The 17,935-nt window shown below is 40.5% G+C and overlaps 1 protein-coding gene across 1 annotated transcript in view; it reads left to right on the top strand.

Moving 5' to 3' along the window:
• The window catches only part of LOC144590442 (uncharacterized), an 82,233-nt gene that overhangs the window by 61,886 nt on the left and 2,412 nt on the right, over positions 1 to 17,935 (top strand). Inside the window, exons 20-26 of the mRNA XM_078395056.1 lie at positions 6,226 to 6,315; positions 6,455 to 6,560; positions 8,295 to 8,452; positions 11,516 to 11,721; positions 13,527 to 13,607; positions 13,716 to 13,793; positions 16,283 to 16,446. Coding sequence (XP_078251182.1) covers positions 6,226 to 6,315; positions 6,455 to 6,560; positions 8,295 to 8,452; positions 11,516 to 11,721; positions 13,527 to 13,607; positions 13,716 to 13,793; positions 16,283 to 16,446 — 883 coding nt within the window. The remainder of the gene's footprint in view (positions 1 to 6,225; positions 6,316 to 6,454; positions 6,561 to 8,294; positions 8,453 to 11,515; positions 11,722 to 13,526; positions 13,608 to 13,715; positions 13,794 to 16,282; positions 16,447 to 17,935) is intronic.

Consider the following 17,935-nt stretch of genomic DNA (forward strand, 5'->3'; position numbering starts at 1 on the left):
ATTTCTTGATCTGAATATTTCACTAGGTGTTAGCTACTGGCATTATAATTCCCTCCTCAGCATGTGGTCTACTGTGATGTGTCAAAATGTACATACCTCAACTGACATCACTGAGACAGGATCAGCTTCCTCAGCATTCATAGATACTACAAGCTGCGGTACAAAGCTGGGTGCACAAAGAAGTGGGCTGGATGATAATTTTTAGATTTCTTTTTTAGATTTAGAGATACAGCGCAGAAACAGGCCCTTCGGCCCACCGAGTCCGCGCCGCCCAGCGATCCCCGCACATTAACACTATCCTACACACACTAGGGACAATTTTTACATTTACCCAGTCAATTAACCTACATATCTGTTCATCTTTGGAGTGTGGGAGGAAACCGAAGATCTCGGAGAAAACCCACGCAGGTCACGGGGAGGACGTACAAACTCCGTACAGACAGCGCCCCTAGTCAGGATCGAACCTGAGTCTCTGGCACTGCATTCGCTGTAAGGCAGCAACTCTACCGCTGCGCCACCGTGCCGCCCTTGGGGCGTATAATTGGGGCATATAATTGGTAAATAATTGATGCTTATAAACAAAAATAAAGTAAAAATCCCTACAAAGGAAGGTTAGCAAAGACACTACAGGACACTAAGTTAGAGGACAGGATTGAGAGAAAATTAAGATTTGTGGGTGGGTTATTGGAAGAAGAGTATTTCAGGAAACTGAGTAATACTCAGGAGCAACAACAAGTAAGGGGCTGCATCTATTGCACCACTAGAGGTCCATGGCAAGTATTGCCCTCACCACTACGTGTTATATTACTGCTGCAAAATGAGAACCAGAAGAAGAACAAGAGAAGGGAAAGGAAAGAAACTAAAACACTAAAAACTGGGAAAAACTGGACACACAAGGAACTGCAGATCTTCCAAGGAACTGGAATCTTGAGCAAACTAAAGTGCTAGAGGAACTCAGAGAACTTCAGTCTGAAGAAGAGTCCCAACCTGAAACGGCATTGGTCCATGCCCTCCCCGGCACTTTTTTTGCTGGGGATAACTGTATCCCCTATTAACTATTTGAACTACTGGTATAAAATAATATTTCCACAGTAATTTAAGTAAATTACTAATAACTTAATATTAGTAATTAACATTACTATTACTCAAATACTAATAATTAATAATAGTTTAATACTAAAAGTATTTACTGTGAAAGAGCAAAAATGCATCTCCGTTTTCTTTAAGGATTACTGTGTGGCCCAGGATTAGAAAGTATTAGAGTATTATGCTCTAATACTGTGCATTAGAGATAGACAGTAATGCATATCTCTTTGTTTTAATACACCACATTTCTGATACAACAAGGGAATCTTCCCATGCGGTCAGTTCCTTTGCTTTCTGCCAGTGTGCCCGTAGCATAAATTATCACACAACCTGAAAGGATGGAGAGTGGTGGAGGCTTGGGCTCGAGATGTACTGTGAAAGAGCAGAGGTGCATGTGTTGTGGTGGACAAAGCTGTGCAGTGTTTATGATGAGATGGAAACCTTCATTCCCTGAGAGACAAGATGATGCAAGATGTTAGCATTTTAGTTTGTACTGTTTGTACACAAAGGGGTGGTGAGTGTATGGAACAAACTGACAGATGAGGCAGTTGAGGCTGGGATTATCCCATCGTTTAAGAAACAGTTAGACAGGTACATGGATAGGACAGGTTTGGAGGGATATGGACCAAGCGCAGGCAGGTGGGACTAGTGTAGCTAGGCCGGTGTGGGCAAGTTGGGCCGAAGGGCCTGTTTCCACACTGTATCACTCTATGACTCTTTGACTCTATGTTACTCTCTGCAGTAATCATTGCCAGAGCTGTCTCTGCTTTGTGGAGATCTTCTCGTCTCTGGGTCCAGATTGTGGCAATCTCCCATTGCAAAGATTCAACACAAAATCTTGGTTGACCCATCAGCACAGATTTTCAAGATTGATGCAATGTCAAAGGTGCCATCCTCTGAATGTGAAATTGGGATCTTGTCTACCTCCTTGGCGTGATGGAAAATTGTTCTAAACATCAAGAAAATCTTTCTTCAAAAGTGAATTTTTGCAAATACTGTAATGGAAATCTCAATGTGTTATTCAGAACAGTGAAACTGCAGGATCATAAACAGGAACGTTAACAGAAGTGAACTGTTAACCAAACCAGCTGACAACCATGGACAAATCCCAGCAAAACTTGAAACAACCCATGAATAATCCAGGGTGGAGGCACCAACCATTGAGTTGTACCTGTAAGAGACATGAAGGAGTTATGAACACAAAGAATTCCAAAATTCAATTTGTTTGTAGCACTTTACTGCAGTCAGTTGAAATCAACAAGTCCCAATCTGAGGGAAGCTGATGTCTAAAAGTTTCAGTAGATTTCAAGCCACTGTCTGGCAAACAGGGTACTTCACAAGGCCTGTTCCTGCTTCCTCTTTACTCAATGTATGATTGGCTGAACTCATGGATTCAATGGAAAGAAATGGAAGGCCATTTCATCCATTGTATCTGTGTGAAGTGAAAAAGACTAATCCCATTTTCCTCTACCATATCCATACCCCAACAGATTATGTATTTTCCAAGTTTTTAATGAGAAATGTTTCAAATCTTTTAATTTTGTTGGGGCCCATGCAGGTGCCCATGGCTTTCAGAAATGCTAAACGCCACTCTTATCATGGCTATCCCATCCAATATTTTGCTGTCTTCGTCCTTAATTACTGAGTTGAAATTATTCTGTTTTTTGTGAACCTAGCTGCTAAGTGTTTGTTAAGAACCTTGCCTACATCTCAGCCTCTTTAGAGATGTTATCCTTTTTGTTCCTCATAGACTTTTCTTCCCTTTGTTATCTTCTTGCTCTTTATGTACTTAAAACACATGTTTGGCTTATCATTGATTTTACTTATGAATATTCTCAATGCTTTCTCTTTGCTACCACATTTTTATGCTCTTCTTGGCTTTCTGCAGTATGTGTCCAAATAAGCTTTCCTGAATGTACTTGTCTGGATGGCCTTGTCAACCAGGGTGTCTTGATTTGGCAGCTGTCTGCTTTTTGCTTTGTTGAATTATGCACAGTAGAATCCTAAAACCCTTGAATCTTTCCTTGAATGATTATCATTGTCGTGACACTAATTTACATTAATTTTGATGTTTTAAGTTGTCTTTGCTAATTCACATCTCAGTCAGGCCTGACCCAGTTTAGAACCTATTTGTAATCATTTCAATGTTCACTTTATGATCACATGTACCGAGGTACAGTGAATTTTCTCTTTTATATACTGTTCAGTAAAAGTAAAAGGATTAATATACATAAGCACAAGTGTATAGGAATAGTACTCTATGACAGTATACAAGAGTTGCCATGTGTTCACCGCATATTTCATGATTCAAGTCCAAGTTGTTATTAAATGGAGAGTTCATAACTTGGCCAAAAAAGGCTCATTGTCCTAGCGGTTTTGCAGGGTCGGCATGGCCAAGTGAATTTTCTTGTCTCCCTGCAGCACAGAAGATGGGCATTTTTTGTCAGTTCTCGGAGCTATTCCATCAATTTAATTCCCCCACATATTTTCCTGTAATTTATTCTCTCGTGCATATCCATTAACAGCAGGGTTTGATGTTGAGCATGGGTGCTGCCCGTATGGAGTTTATGTGTTCTTCCCGTGACCATGTGGGTTTTCTCTGGATGCTCCGGTTTCCACCCACACTCCAAAGACGTACAGATTTTTAGTTTAATTGGCTTCAGTAAAATTGTAAATTGTCCATAGTGTGTAGGATAGGGCTAGTGTATGTGGATTGCTGGTTGTCGTGGACCTGGTGGGCCGAAGAGCCTGTTTCCGCTCTGTATTTCTAAACTGAACTTAACTAAACATCTCTTGATTTTCCTACCAGCCACATTCACAATGAGCAATTTACAGAAGCAAATTAACCTAGAAACCAACAAATCTTTGTGATGTGGGAAGAAATCAAAGCACCTGGGGGGCAATAAAAATAGACGACATGCATTCTCATCACAGATAGCACTGGAGGTCACAATTGAATCAAGGTTGCTGGAGTTGTGAATCCTTTTTCAAAACCGTTCTATGTCTTACTGAATTGTGATTGCTGCACCACAAAAGTGCTGTTCCACTGATACTGATTAATTCCTCAAACCTAAATACAAATTTGTTTCATTCCATTTGAATTTGCAATACATTGGCAGAAAAGGCTTCTGTGGAATGCCATATAGTAATCCTGCGATTGAAAAGTTAAAGCTGCAAATAAATGGTGGAAATTTGAAATATAAAACAGAAAATGTTGAATATACTTACTTTGGCTCCATGGAGAGAGAAACAGAGATAATATTTCAGTCAATGACCATCTAAATAGGAAATGTGGAAAACGAGCTGATTATACTTTGGATGGGCGGATAAAGGAAGTAGGTGTGTTCGGGAGGAGACCAATGTTGTTTAGTTTAGTTTAGTTTATTGTCACGTATACCAAGACACAGTGAAAAGCTTTCAGATAATGAATGAATGAATAAGTTTATTGACCAAGTATGTGCATATACAAGGAATGTGCCTTGGTGCTCCGCTCACAAATGATAACACAAACATACAGTTTACAATTAAGAATAAAGCATAAACACATCGAAACAATAAGGATACAACATTACGGTCTAAACATGCGGATGAAAATAAACCAGAGCAAAAAAGAGACTGCAGACTTTGGTTATTGAGTAGAACTACTACTCGTGGAAAAAAAGCTGTTTTTATGTCTGGCCGTGGCTGCTTTGACAGTCTGGAGTAGCCTTCCAGAGGGAAGTGCTTCAAAGAGTTTGTGGCCAGGGTGAGAGGGGTCAGAGATGATCTTGCCCGCTCACTTCCTGGCCCTTGCAGTGTACAGTTCGTCAATGGGGGGAAGGTTGCAGCCAACAACCTTCTCAGCTGATCGAACGATCCATTGGAGCCTCTGAATATCGTGCTTGGTGGCTGAGCCAAACCAGACCATGATGGAGAAGGTGAGGATGGACTCAATGGTAGTGGAATAGAATTGGACCATCATTGCCTGTGGCAGATTGTGTTTCCTCAGTTGCCGCAGGAAGTACATCCTCTGTTGGGCCTTTTTGACTGTGAAGTCGATGGTGGCCCCCCATTTAAGGTCCCTGGAGATGATGGTTCCAAGGAACTTAAATGACTCCACAGATGTGAGAGTGCTGTTGTTGATGGTGAGGGGGGGGGGGGGGGGGGGGAGGGGAGGGGGAGGGGAGGGGGAGCTCTTTGAAAATCTACAATTAGTTACACTGTCTTAAGAGCATTGAGCTCCAGGTTGTTGTGATGGCACCAGGACGCCATCTGTGTCACTTAATACAATTGAGTTGGTGGCATCTAAGATGGGAGATGAATATCTGCGAATCATAGCTGAGCAGTTTGGAAGTAGAAGAAGTGGGGAGTGTCAAGAAAGAAACAGCATATTGGAATTGGTCAGCATCAGTTGGAACCTGTGGAGAGTGGAAATACTGAGTTAATGGTTCAGGAGGACTATTTTATATCAGGACTGGCCATTGTTGCCACAAACAGAATAGGTAGATTTTCTGAAATTGTTCAATGCGATACTGAGTCATGGGCTACAAAGATGCCTGGGTGGAAAATGAGATGCTGTTCCTCAGGCTTTGTTGGAACAGTGAAAGAACCCAAAGAAAGAAGGAAGGAGTGAGTGGGAGCAGAATTACAGATCAAAGTGCTAGGTGGATGAAAGCTCAGAGTTACACTTGCAGACTGCACATATGTGTTTCGCAAACTGGTCTACAGGCGAAGGAGAAAACAATTGCAGAGCTGCTGAAAGTTGTGTCGAGATGGCTACTTGAGCTCCGAAACATTTAATCATGGATTTTAGACCACCACTTCCACTTTCCACCTTCTGCTAAAATTCTTCTTCACTGTAACAGAGTTGTGAGGTGAAGGTTCAGTTACAGAATAAAATCATAAAAAACAATGTGAAAAGCCACAATTTTGGGAAATATTTCAATAGTTTTTGGCCATATTTATTTTATATCAATTCACAATTTAGATTTTGAGAATCATCTAAGTAGGCATGGTTTCGGGTTCAAGTAAATTGTAGGAACTGAATTGCAGTACGCTGGATAAATTGTTTCATTTTGAACACAGAACCATCATTACTAATTGAATCTTTAAATCTCCGTCCATTTATATATGTATGTTCTTTGGCTATTTTTCTTATAGACACTTCTGTATTTGAAGCTTAATGTTAACCTGCAGGATTACAAGGGAGCAACTGCATTACATAGATCTCGAGATACAGAGACCATCCAGGTTAGTTTGTTCAACATGGAAAGCATTGAAAGTTGACGTTTCTTCTTGGCAGATAATCTCACCTAAGTTAAACTGTATCATAAGTCTGTGTTATTTTTCTTCTTCAATTTCTTTTATGCACTTTGTTATTCTGTTTTAGCTTCTGGGCTTTAGGGGTATTTTTGATATTGGCAAAGCAATGGGGCAAATTGTGCAATGTCCAATGGCTGACCCATCTGTTACTTCACTCCATTACAGCACTCCAGGTAAGATCCAACTGCAGAACCCAGCCAGGTTAGGTCCCAGCATTATATCAAGCAATCTACCTAGACCAAAGATAGGCACAAAGTACTGGAGTAACTCAGCGAGTCAGGCAGCTTCTCTGGAGAAAAAGGATAGGTGACGTTTCGGGTTGGTACTTTTCTTCAGCCTACAGTTGGACTTAATGTTGTATTGAAGGCTAATTCATTTCCCATCCTCATGATATAGCTACGTTGGAAAAAGTGATAGAGTTGATAGGTCAAAAGCAGTTTACATAGTAAATCAGAAGAAAAAAAAGAAAGGTCACCATTTTTCGAAATAGTTCAATAGTGTAAGGGTATATTTATGAAGCCAATACTCCTGCCCATGACTGCTTCCAGGCCGCTCAGCTATGATTAACAAGAAATCGTGGCATGGAGAGGAGTGAAATTATTTAACTTCAGTGTCCATATTCATTTAGAAATATAAAAACAAAGAAAATAGGTGCAGGAGTAGGCCATTTGGCCCTTCAGGCCAGCACCGCTATACAATATGATCATGGCTGATCATCCAGAATCAGTACCCCGTTCCTGCTTTCTCCCCATATCCCTTGATTCCATTAGCCCTAAGAGCTGAATCTAACTCTCTCCTGAATACATCCAGTGAATTGGCCTCCCCTGCCTTCTGTCGCAGAGAATTCCACAGATCACACCTCTCTGGGTGAAAATGATTTTCCTCATCTCAGTCCTAAATGGCTTACCCCATATTCCTAAACTGTGACCCCTGCTCTGGACTCCCCCCAACATCGGGAACATTTTTCCTGCATCCAGCCTGTTCATCCCTGAAGAATGTTATATATTTCTATAAGATTCCCTCTCATCCTTCTAAATTCTAGTGAATACAAGCCCAGTCGATCCATTCTTTCATCGTATGACAGTCCCGCCATCCCGGATTTTAACCTGGTTCACCTACGTTGCACTCCCTCAATAGCAAGAATGACCTTCCTTAAACTAGCAGACCAAAACTGCACACAATACTCCAGCTGTGGTCTCACCAGGGCTCTGTACAATTGCAGTTGGACCTCCTTGCTCCTCCACACAAATCCTCTCGCTATGAAGGCCAACATGCCATTTGCTTTCTTCACTGCCTGCTGTTACCTGCATGCTTACTTTCAGTGACTGATGGACAAGGGCACCCAGGTCTCATTGCATCTCCCCTTTTCCTAATCTGACACCATTCAGATAATAATCTGCCTTCCTGTCCTTGCCACCAAAGTGGATAACCTCACATTTATCCACATTAGTGTGCTTTTAATTAACTTTTTATATTTTAACTTATTTAGTTTATTTACATCTCTTTTAGAACTTCTTAAGTACCTCAGAATATCACAGACATTGGTAGCATAAAGCCTGGCAGGATTTTACACAACCCAATGGTCCAGCTCTAGATTTGCTTTCTGCTACTGGTTTCATGATCTGGTGACAGGAGACCTCTGGACTTTGCCACCTCATGTCTACTTGGCGCTGAAGCCTCATGATATCTCGCTGCCTGACTAAGCCACCCTCCCACCCTTCACCAACCCACACAGCCACGTAGACAGCAAAATTGGTCATCCATATCCATCTCAGAATAATGCAGGGGAGCTCGGACCAGAGACGGTGAGCCCTGGCATTGAGCTAGGTTCAACATGACCCTGCTCAGTCGGCAAGGGAACTTTTATATTAATGCGCTCTTTTCAGTTATTGGTTTAACATGATTAGAAGCGGACTATATTTTCCCAATACTCTTGAAATTTCAGGTGCTGATAGACCATGGTGCTGATGTTAACTGGTCAGACGGAGATGGTAATACACCATTGCATATGATATGCTATGGAGAAATGGGGAAGCCAGCGAGATTGGACTGTTTGAAACTTATGGTAAGAATATTGTGTGTTTCAAAGCCAAAATCATTAGCAAACTTACCCTCACCCTGGACGTAACTGTGTGAAGTGACAAAATGCATAAATGCAAAATTAGGCAAATAAAGTCAAGAAAATATGAATGGGGAATTGGGATGGGACGAAGTTAACTTTTATTTAGACTGGAATAGGCACCCTGCTGAAAAGAAATAGAGCTGCTGCCTTAAGCACCAGAGACCCAGGTCAATCCTGATGACTGGTGCTTGTCTGTACAGAGTTTGTATGTTCTCTGTGTGCCCACATTGGTTTTCTCAGGGTGCACCGAATTCCTCCCACATTCCAAAGACGTGCAGGTTTGTTGGTTCATTGTAATGCAAATCGTCCCCAGTCTGTAGAATAGAAGTAGTGCACAGAGATCGCCGGGCGGAGCGGATTTAGTGGGCCGAAGGGCCTGTTTCCATGAGGTATCTCTAAACTAAACTAAACTAAACAAGAGGGTTGTCCCAGCAAAGCATGAATTTGAGGAGCTGCCTTGTTTATATTAGTTGTTATGTATACTTCCAGAGGCAGTTTGATGCAGTCTCCCATTAAAGGTCATTAAAAGTCTAGAGTTGGAACTCATGGAATTAAAAGCAATTTATTGACATGTCTAGGATAGATGCCTGTGCAGTAGGAGACAAAGACGGAGGATAATGAACTGGTATTTACATTGATTGGCGTGGGGGGGGGGGGGGGTCAGCTGCAAAGTGTCACTGCTGAGACTATGGATTGTATTCATTAGTTCATGAGATAAACAGACAGAAAGCTGTATTTTCAGACTAGGCAGTGCAATTAAGCGGGGAAGATGGAAACACTAAATTACAAAGAGAAACTAATAGACAGAAAAAAACATGTAACTTAAAAACTGCAAAAAAAAATCAGTGACAATATGATGTCAGGTCATCTGCTGAAAAGCTTAAAACAGAATACATTCTGAATTGGAGAAAATTGGAATTCTATGTAGATTGAAGGGGACAGTGAAGTCCCTGCACATGGACATGTACATAAGTTAATATGAAAGTCTCATGGAATTCTATATTTATATATTGCAGAGTGGAGAACAAAGGTATAGAAGCTATAACAATATAAAGCCCTGATTAGACCACACCCGCTGTGAGCAGTTCTCTTGTACCACAAACTAGGAAGGGCATGTTGGCCTTAAAGTGAACGCGCGAGAGAGTTACCATACCTGAGGGTTAATTAGAGTCCTTGCACCTTTCTTATATTGTGATGAGAGGTTAATTGTGATGAGAGGTTATATAAACTCGGGGTATATTCCCTGGAATTTAGAAGCTTTCAACGTATTATAGGGGACTGGGTGGTGAGACAAACACTATGTTAGTTCTTCTTGGTGGAAACAGAGACAAAGTACTCATTTAGTCATCTACATCCACTGATTCCAAGTGTAAATTCCTTCCTTTACTCTTGAGTGGTCCTACCTTATCCTTGGTTACCCTTTTGTTTTTAATGTACTTACAAAAAGCCTGAGGATTTTCTTAAATCCAACTTGCCATACCCTTTTCAGGTCCCCTTTTGGCCCTTCTAATCACCTGCATGAGTTCATTCCTCCTTTCCTTATATTTCTCACGGGGCCGCTCTGATTTCATCCTCTTAAACCTACACGAGCTTCATTCTTCTTTTTCTTTTTGAGCAAATTCACAACCTCTTTGACCATCCAAGGTTCACTTACTTATCCATCCTTATCCCTCCTCCTCCTCCTCACTGGAACATGCCGGTCCCGAAATTTGACCAACTAGCCTTTAAATAACTCCCACATGTCAGATGTGGACTGACCCAATAACAGCTGTTCCCAGTGTACCTTCCTGAGCTCTTGACTAATAATGTTGTAATTTGCCTTCCTCCAATTTAGTAAGTTCCTGCAAGGTCCAGCCTTCTCCCTTTCCAAAACAATCTTAAAACCTATGGACTTCTAATAACTCTCCAAAATAGCTCTTCCATTGCACACCAGTCACCTGGCCAGGCTCATTATTATCTAACACAAGGTCCTGTATGTTCCTTTCTCGGGTTGGACTATCCACATACCATTTCAAGAAACCCTCGTGAATACACCTAATAAACTCCGCCCAGTCTAAATTTTTGACACAAACACCCAGTCAATGTTGCAGAAGTTAAAGTCACCCACTAAGCCAACTCTGTAATCTGTCCACATATCTGTTCCTCTTGCCCCCGGCTTGCTGTGGGGTGGCCGACAGTATATTCTCATTTGAGTCCTTGCACCTTTCCTTCTTTTTTTAAGATCTACCCATATCAGCTGGGTTATTGGAATCTTGCAAATGTAACTGATATTGCGTTAATTGAAAATCTAAAGCTGAAATTCACGCAGAATGCAGAAACTCATCAATTAAAAATCCATTTTTAATCAAAAATGGATAGGAGTATTAGATAAACTTGAGTATATGTGGTTAGACCATGGAAATCGGGAGCTCATTAAAGAGTGAAAGAGGCTCAAAGGGCTAAAGAGCTGTTGCCAAGGTAACATTTAGTACCTGATCACAATAAAAATATTCTAATTAAAAATATTGTACAAATGTCACCATCAGTCAATTTTATATGAATAAGTTATCTTTATGATGTAAGCTTTTCATATTGCATTGGTTTTATTTTTACGTGAACACCTTCACTCTGCAAGTAAAATAAGTTAAAATGGGATTTGCATTTGGTACAGCCCATAATGTATGATTTTATTATAACTACAATAGTTGGGAATATGTGGTTAGAAGTATTGCAGTGATGGATGTTGAAAATCATGTTATCTTTCTCTAAAATTCCACATTCATGTTTACAGATACATATTTTAAAGCTGATACATCATATGTTAACACAATTAAGATGTTAGCAAGAGAAGCCAACTGCAGAATAGTTAAATCAAATATATTTTGTAATTGCATCTGCCTAATACTGATCAAATTCCAGCTTTTTGCTATTGCACCAGTTATTGTATTATACTAAAATAGCTTGAGTTAAAATTCTTTAGTTGTAACTATTACTAACTAATTCCAATGAATTATTCCATGTACTTAGCTGACTCATAAGGCAACAATAGAAATATTGAACAAAAAGGACCTGCTGCCAATCCATTGTGCTGCGATACAAGGTAGAATAGATGTTATTGAGCTTCTTCTGCAGTTTGATGCAGAAGAACAAATGAGAGCAAAGTTAATGACAGCAAAAGCGCCAAGTGTCCTCTATCTGTCTGTGGCCAGCGATCACATTGGATGTGCTGAGTGGTAAGATTGTACAATATTTCCTTATGATTGCAATGAATTTTTTGAAATCTGGATGCTTCTTTATTAAATTGGTAATTCCCAGTTATTTTGGTCCTATTGGAAATGCTGATCTCGGGTCACAGCCTCCATATTTCGTGGTGCGAGTTGTACATTTGTCCAATCCCTTGAGTAATATTAACACTATGCCACTTATACCATTGACAAGATAATTATTTATTTTATTCTCGCAGCCCATCTAGCAAGTTTGGAAATTACAGTGAAAACATGTCAATGGACGAAATCATACTTTAAGCAAAAGGCTCTCTGATTCACCCACTCTTAATGAGGATCAATTTAAGAAAGTGTGAGAAAATAATTGCTCTTCAGAAAATGTTTCCATTGTCTCTTTCACTGCATAATTTCATGCCTGTAAAAATACACCCAACCACCATTATTCTTTTTAAGCCATCACTGCTATCGGTAGGATACTCGCTGGAATTTAGAAGACTGAGGGGGGATCTTATAGAAACATATACAATTCTTAAGGGGTTGGAGAGGCTAGATGCGGGAAGATTGTTCCCGATGTTGGGGAAGTCCAGAACTAGGGGTCACATCTTAAGGATAAGGGGGAAGTCTTTTAGGACCGAGATGAGAAAACATTTCTTCACACAGAGAGTGGTGAGTCTGTGGAATTCTCTGCCACAGAAGGTAGTTGAGGCCAGTTCATTGGCTATATTTAAGAGGGAGTTAGATGTGGCCCTTGTGGCTAAAGGGATCAGGGGGTATGGAGAGAAGGCAGGTACAGGATACTGAGCTGGATGATCAGCCATGATCATATTGAATGGCGATGCAGGCTCGAAGGGCCGAATGGCCTACTCCTGCACCTATTTTCTATGTTTCTATGTTTCTATGATATCCCGTCAAAGTTGGAAAATTAGAGAAAAATTTGATACAAAGACTTTCTTTTCAAGCAGGAATTTAGCTGTCCCTCCATTGAAGCATGTACAAAGTGATTGGTTTAGATTTTTTTACAGCATTATTAGTGGTTTGCATTAGCCCAGAATATGAAAGCTTTTCATTTCTTGCTCAATCTAAACAGTGCCATTAATCCATTGACTTTGTTTGATTGGCATCCAGTATCAACCAAGGTGCATGTTACACTTAAATTTGATCAAATAAGACTTAACAGCAATACTTTACAAATGGTTTGTTTTCATCATAAGCCTGTTTAATCAGCACTTGATTAACTATCCTAAACATTCATCACTAACATGCCTTCGACAGAAGGCGTACAGTCCACAGGATAATTTGCAGTAAGTTTTCAAAATAGGTTCCTGAACTTGGAGGCACAATGGCTGCAGGTGCATGAGAACACCACAATATCAGAATTCCTTCCTAAGTTTGGCCATATATTATTGTCTTTAACCGTAACTAGGCCAAATTCCTGAAACTTAATACAGACATTGCAATGGTAACCTTGTGATAATAAACTGTAATAGTTCCAGATCCACTGCTATTTTCGCTAAGATGGAAGTGAAGGTGATAAATTCTAACCTTGCTTTGGAATCCCACCCTGAGATTGACATTTCAGTTGTAATTGCATTAAAATGCTTGTTTCTTTTACCTAGGGAAATCTTAGTCTCACTTAAGCATATATTTAAAAAGTACTATAATGGGTGGCTTTACATCGATTAACTTCCTAATTATGCACCAGATGCTGGAGGATAAGAATAGTAGAGGCACAGATGGTATGATATTGAAAATTGACACATTTATTTTTTCCATTTACTGTTAATTGTTTAAAGTTGCTTTGATTTAATTTTCAGGCTCAAATCAAAGGGATTCCTTTTTAAACATGAAGAGCAGAAAGAACTGGTGTTTGGATTACTGCAGGATGAAATGAGAGTGTAGGTCATCACCATAAATTGAAGTATCACTTTGGCTTGCACTTAAGATGATTGATATAGTGCAGAATTTCATTAGGTATTTACAGAATAAAACTTGTTTTGGTACAGGCAAGGAAAAGCCCAGTGTTTTGAATTTCTCTTAAGGAATGGAATTGATATTGATGCAGTCAACAAACAAGGTGATAGGTAAGGAACATCTTTTAATCATGACTTTGGTTCAGGATTAATTTGGTTATAATTTTATTAACTCTAAGATGTGTGGAACTCATATGAATATGCCTAATATTTAAAATGCTAAGGCTTTAAATGGACATTTATAAAGTGAAGAAAAATTGGTTTGCATAATATCGTAAGAAATAACACCATTAAAATTTAAATAACAGGGGCAAAAGTTTTTGTACATTTAGTGTATTTTCAAAGACATTTATGTCCTATTTTGGTGAAGAAGGCATACGGCAGGTTTGCTTTCACCAGTTGCGGCATTGAATATAATGTTGGCAAGTCATGTTTCAGCTGTATAAAACTTTGCTGTGGTCACATTTCGAGTATTGTGTGCAGTTCGAATTGCCACACCATAGTGAGGATTTGGAGGTTTTGAATAGGGTGCAGAAGAAGTTTACCCAGAGTAGAGTGTATTAGCTTTTGAAGAGGTTGGACAAACTTGGATCATTTTTTCCCAGAGCTTCAGAGACTGAGGGGCAACATGATAGAAGTATACAAAATAATGAGAGGCATAGATTGGGTCAATAGTCAGTCTTTTTCCGAGTGTAGAAATGTCAAAAACCGGAGAGCAGAGGCTTAAAGCGAGGGCCGAAAGTTTAAAGATAAGCAAAGCAAGTTTTGTTTCACAGAGAGTGGCAGGTGTCTGTTAAGCACTGCCAGGAGAGGTAGTGGAACAGATACAATAGGAATGTTTAAAGACATTTAGACAGACACATGAATGCGCAGGGAATCGAGGGATATGGATCATGTGCAGGCAGATGTGAATAGATAGACTAGCAGCTTGGTCTGCACAGATATGGTGGGCCTAAGGGCATGTTCCTGTGCTGAGCTTCTCTGTTTTCTATGGCAGTGAAGCCAAGGAATGACGCAAGTGTTAATACAACTCTTGAAAGGCTGGATTTAGCACGTAATTTTCAGACTAGTTGATGGGTATCATGAATTGATCATGCCTGCAAAACCTGAAACTGACAACTGCAACTCCTCTCTGCCTTCACCAGGGAAGCCAGCCACACCATCTCTTGATTATCAATAGTTTATCTCCCAGCCCTCACAGACCAGTTTCAGTTGAAATGAATAAGTCAAAGCTGCATGTTCAGTTCCTAAAAACCTGCAAGTGTCCCAGAATATTCCACAATCTGTCTCAAAGGGCCCTTTCATTGATTACGACCTCAAATGCAAACTGAACGCTGATTGTAATTCTAAGTTGACTTATTTATTTCTGTTCAACTGATTGCTACTTGACAGGGTGATTAAATGAAACTTTATTCATGAAAATGCAATGTGGCCTCTTTAATATGCGCCAGTAGGCACCTTAATTGTAAACCACCCATGGTTACGCTCTGGACTAATATTCAAAGAGCGGGTTTCAACCTATTTACCAAGGTGACGCCGTACGCTAAAGCAGCTGATGTTCCAACTTCAACCCCAGCTTTGATCACCTCATTATCTGTAGGAGCCATTTTGCAGTTATTAGTCATTTTTGCTTATTAATATTACTACCTTGTATTCTGCTGTAGTTTGGGCACTATAGAGTTAATGCAATGCTTACGTAGGGGCTGGGCGGAGCCAGAGTACGGGCAGTTGGGTACGTGCTGGCATAGTGGGTGAGCTGGGAGGTGCTGACAGAGGGTCAGCTAGAAGCTCCGCCAAAAGATTTATCAGCCATGATGTAATCGCCTGTAAGTTTTATTAACTAGAAGATTAATACAAACTGTGTCGAAGTTATATCTGACAATTCGTAACGATCGCATAGACTGTGGTAAGATATGGAATTTTACCTAGCAATTAATAACCAGTCGATGACAAGAGATATGCCAATATGTTTATTGCACCTTCAAATAAAGAAGACTAACTATTGAACGTCTGGGAGGATCTCTGTTATTAGTTGTTCGAGTTATTACGCTTATCGCTGACCCGGTCTATGCAAGTGGCAGCTTGGGAGCTAATTGAGATAGACGAGAAACTGGCCGCTACATCGCGTAAAATTCCTTCTTAGCTGAAGCGATCAGCTTGAATCCACTCCTTCGGAAAGTTCAGAGAACTTGCCTCCACTAGAGACGAAATGTGAGGTCTACTGGCCGCTACATTATCAATTAAAACAAATCTGGGGCAAATATTGTTTATTTTCTTCCAAAAGATCTATCTTTATGAATCCTTGGAGTCAAGGTTTTCTCAGACTATTTTTGGGAGTCCAATATCATCCACAACCACAAACATTCTCTGAATTTCCAGGAGTAGATTTTGACTTTTTTTGGATGATTTGACCTTGTGCTATTTCAAAAGCCCCTTATCGTAAAATCATGCTTTTTTTTTTCAACAAGGTTATCTTCACATTGACTGCATAAAGTAAATTAACTTAGAGCCTAATTTTATTAAGGTTTGTTTGAATATTCTATGACTTAATGCCTTCTACCACTGGGTTATAAATTAAGTGGTTCTCTTCCTCCACACAGTGCCTTGCACCTTGTTGCCTTTAAAGGTAATTGCAATGATCTGCTGATGTTACTGCTATCGAACAAAGCTAAGGTCAATATACTCAATCGTGACCACTCCACGCCTCTATTTTACGCCGTTCAAGCCTCAAACTACTATGGTGCAAGTCTTCTGATACAACACGGTACTGAAGGCATTTTTTTTCTTTTTTGGAAACGGAGTTAATCTTCTCTGGCTATGTATAAATCTAATCAAACTCTTTCATTTTGCTCTTTGTATTCAGTTCTCTACCTCTGTTTTTCGCACTTTTTTTTGTCGTCTTTTTTATCTAACTTTCTTCCCCGTATCTCTTGGTTGGCTCCTACTATTGTCCATGTCAGGTTTCCTGAAAGAGACAGCCAATTATCAGGTCAACTCCAAATATAAACTTGTGAGAGATGGCGACCGTCTGTCCACACTCCAGGAAGTAGCGAGCAGCACCTCACACCAGCCACCACCAGGAGTGCCAGTTGCCGATCACAGGCCAACCCAGTGGCCTACCACACGAGGGTTCATTACATTTAGGAGGGATTCTGACTTAGAAGGGTTCAGTCATAATCCCACGGGTGGGAACCTTACACCATTGGTTCCTCAGCTAAGCATTTTCACCAAATGTCTGAACCTGCGGTTCCTCTCATACTGAGCAGGATTACTATTTACAACACATCATCAGTGGGTAAAACTAACCTACCTTTCTGCGATAGTTAAGGTCTAACGTTCACAAACCAGGAGGCTACCAAATGTCAAGTAGAATGATGAGGCACTGTTCCTCAGGCTTGCCTTCAGCACAGTGTGGGAGCGCAAAAACAGTGCAATCAAAGTGGGGAGTGATGAATTAAAGTAGCAAAGTGACATAAACTTCGGCTTGTGCATTGAACTGCGATGCTCGGCAAAGTATTCACCAAATCTATTCCATTTGGATGGGGGGGGGAGCAAGTAAAGCATACGTTAGAAGAAAGCAAACAAGTTAATATTTCATTTGAAAAGAATGCTTGAAGCTATCAACCATGGTATAGAAGATACTGCAAGGGTAAATGCATTTCACATTTGTATTGGGAAGTGGGTGCTGGAGTGGGAACAGGCAATGATTCAGGGGACTATCATGGGGAAGGGGTCCTCTTTGAATCTTGAGGAACGGAATGGAAGATGTGCTCTTGCTGATATTGTACTATTGGTAGCAGAAATAGCAGAGGATGGCTCCTTCAATATATGCGGTGTGGGGTGAGGACAAAGGGTTTTCATGGTGCTGGGAAGGAAGAGAAAGGAGAAACTGCCCAAGTCATTGTTGTAGTTAAGATACTATACATGGACTGGGCAGCACAGCAGCACAGCTGCTGCCTCACAGCACCAGAGACATGGGTTTGATCCTGAGCTCAGGTGCTGCCTGTGTGGAGTTTGCACGTTCTCCTTGTGACCGCGTGGGTTTCCTCCTGGAGCTCCAGTTTCCTCCCACATCCCAAAGACGTGCAGGTTTGTAGGTTAATTGGCCTCTGTAAATTGCCCTTAATGTGTAGTGAAAGTGGGATAACATAGAACTAGTGTGAACGAGTGATCAATGGTCGGCGTGGACTCGGTGGGCAAAGGGCCTGTATTTCTAAAAGATTAAGGCTGTGCTGCTAAAATGATGGTAAGGG

Source organism: Rhinoraja longicauda, unplaced genomic scaffold (genome assembly GCF_053455715.1).
Source record: "Rhinoraja longicauda isolate Sanriku21f unplaced genomic scaffold, sRhiLon1.1 Scf000193, whole genome shotgun sequence".
Lineage (NCBI taxonomy): Eukaryota > Metazoa > Chordata > Chondrichthyes > Rajiformes > Arhynchobatidae > Rhinoraja > Rhinoraja longicauda.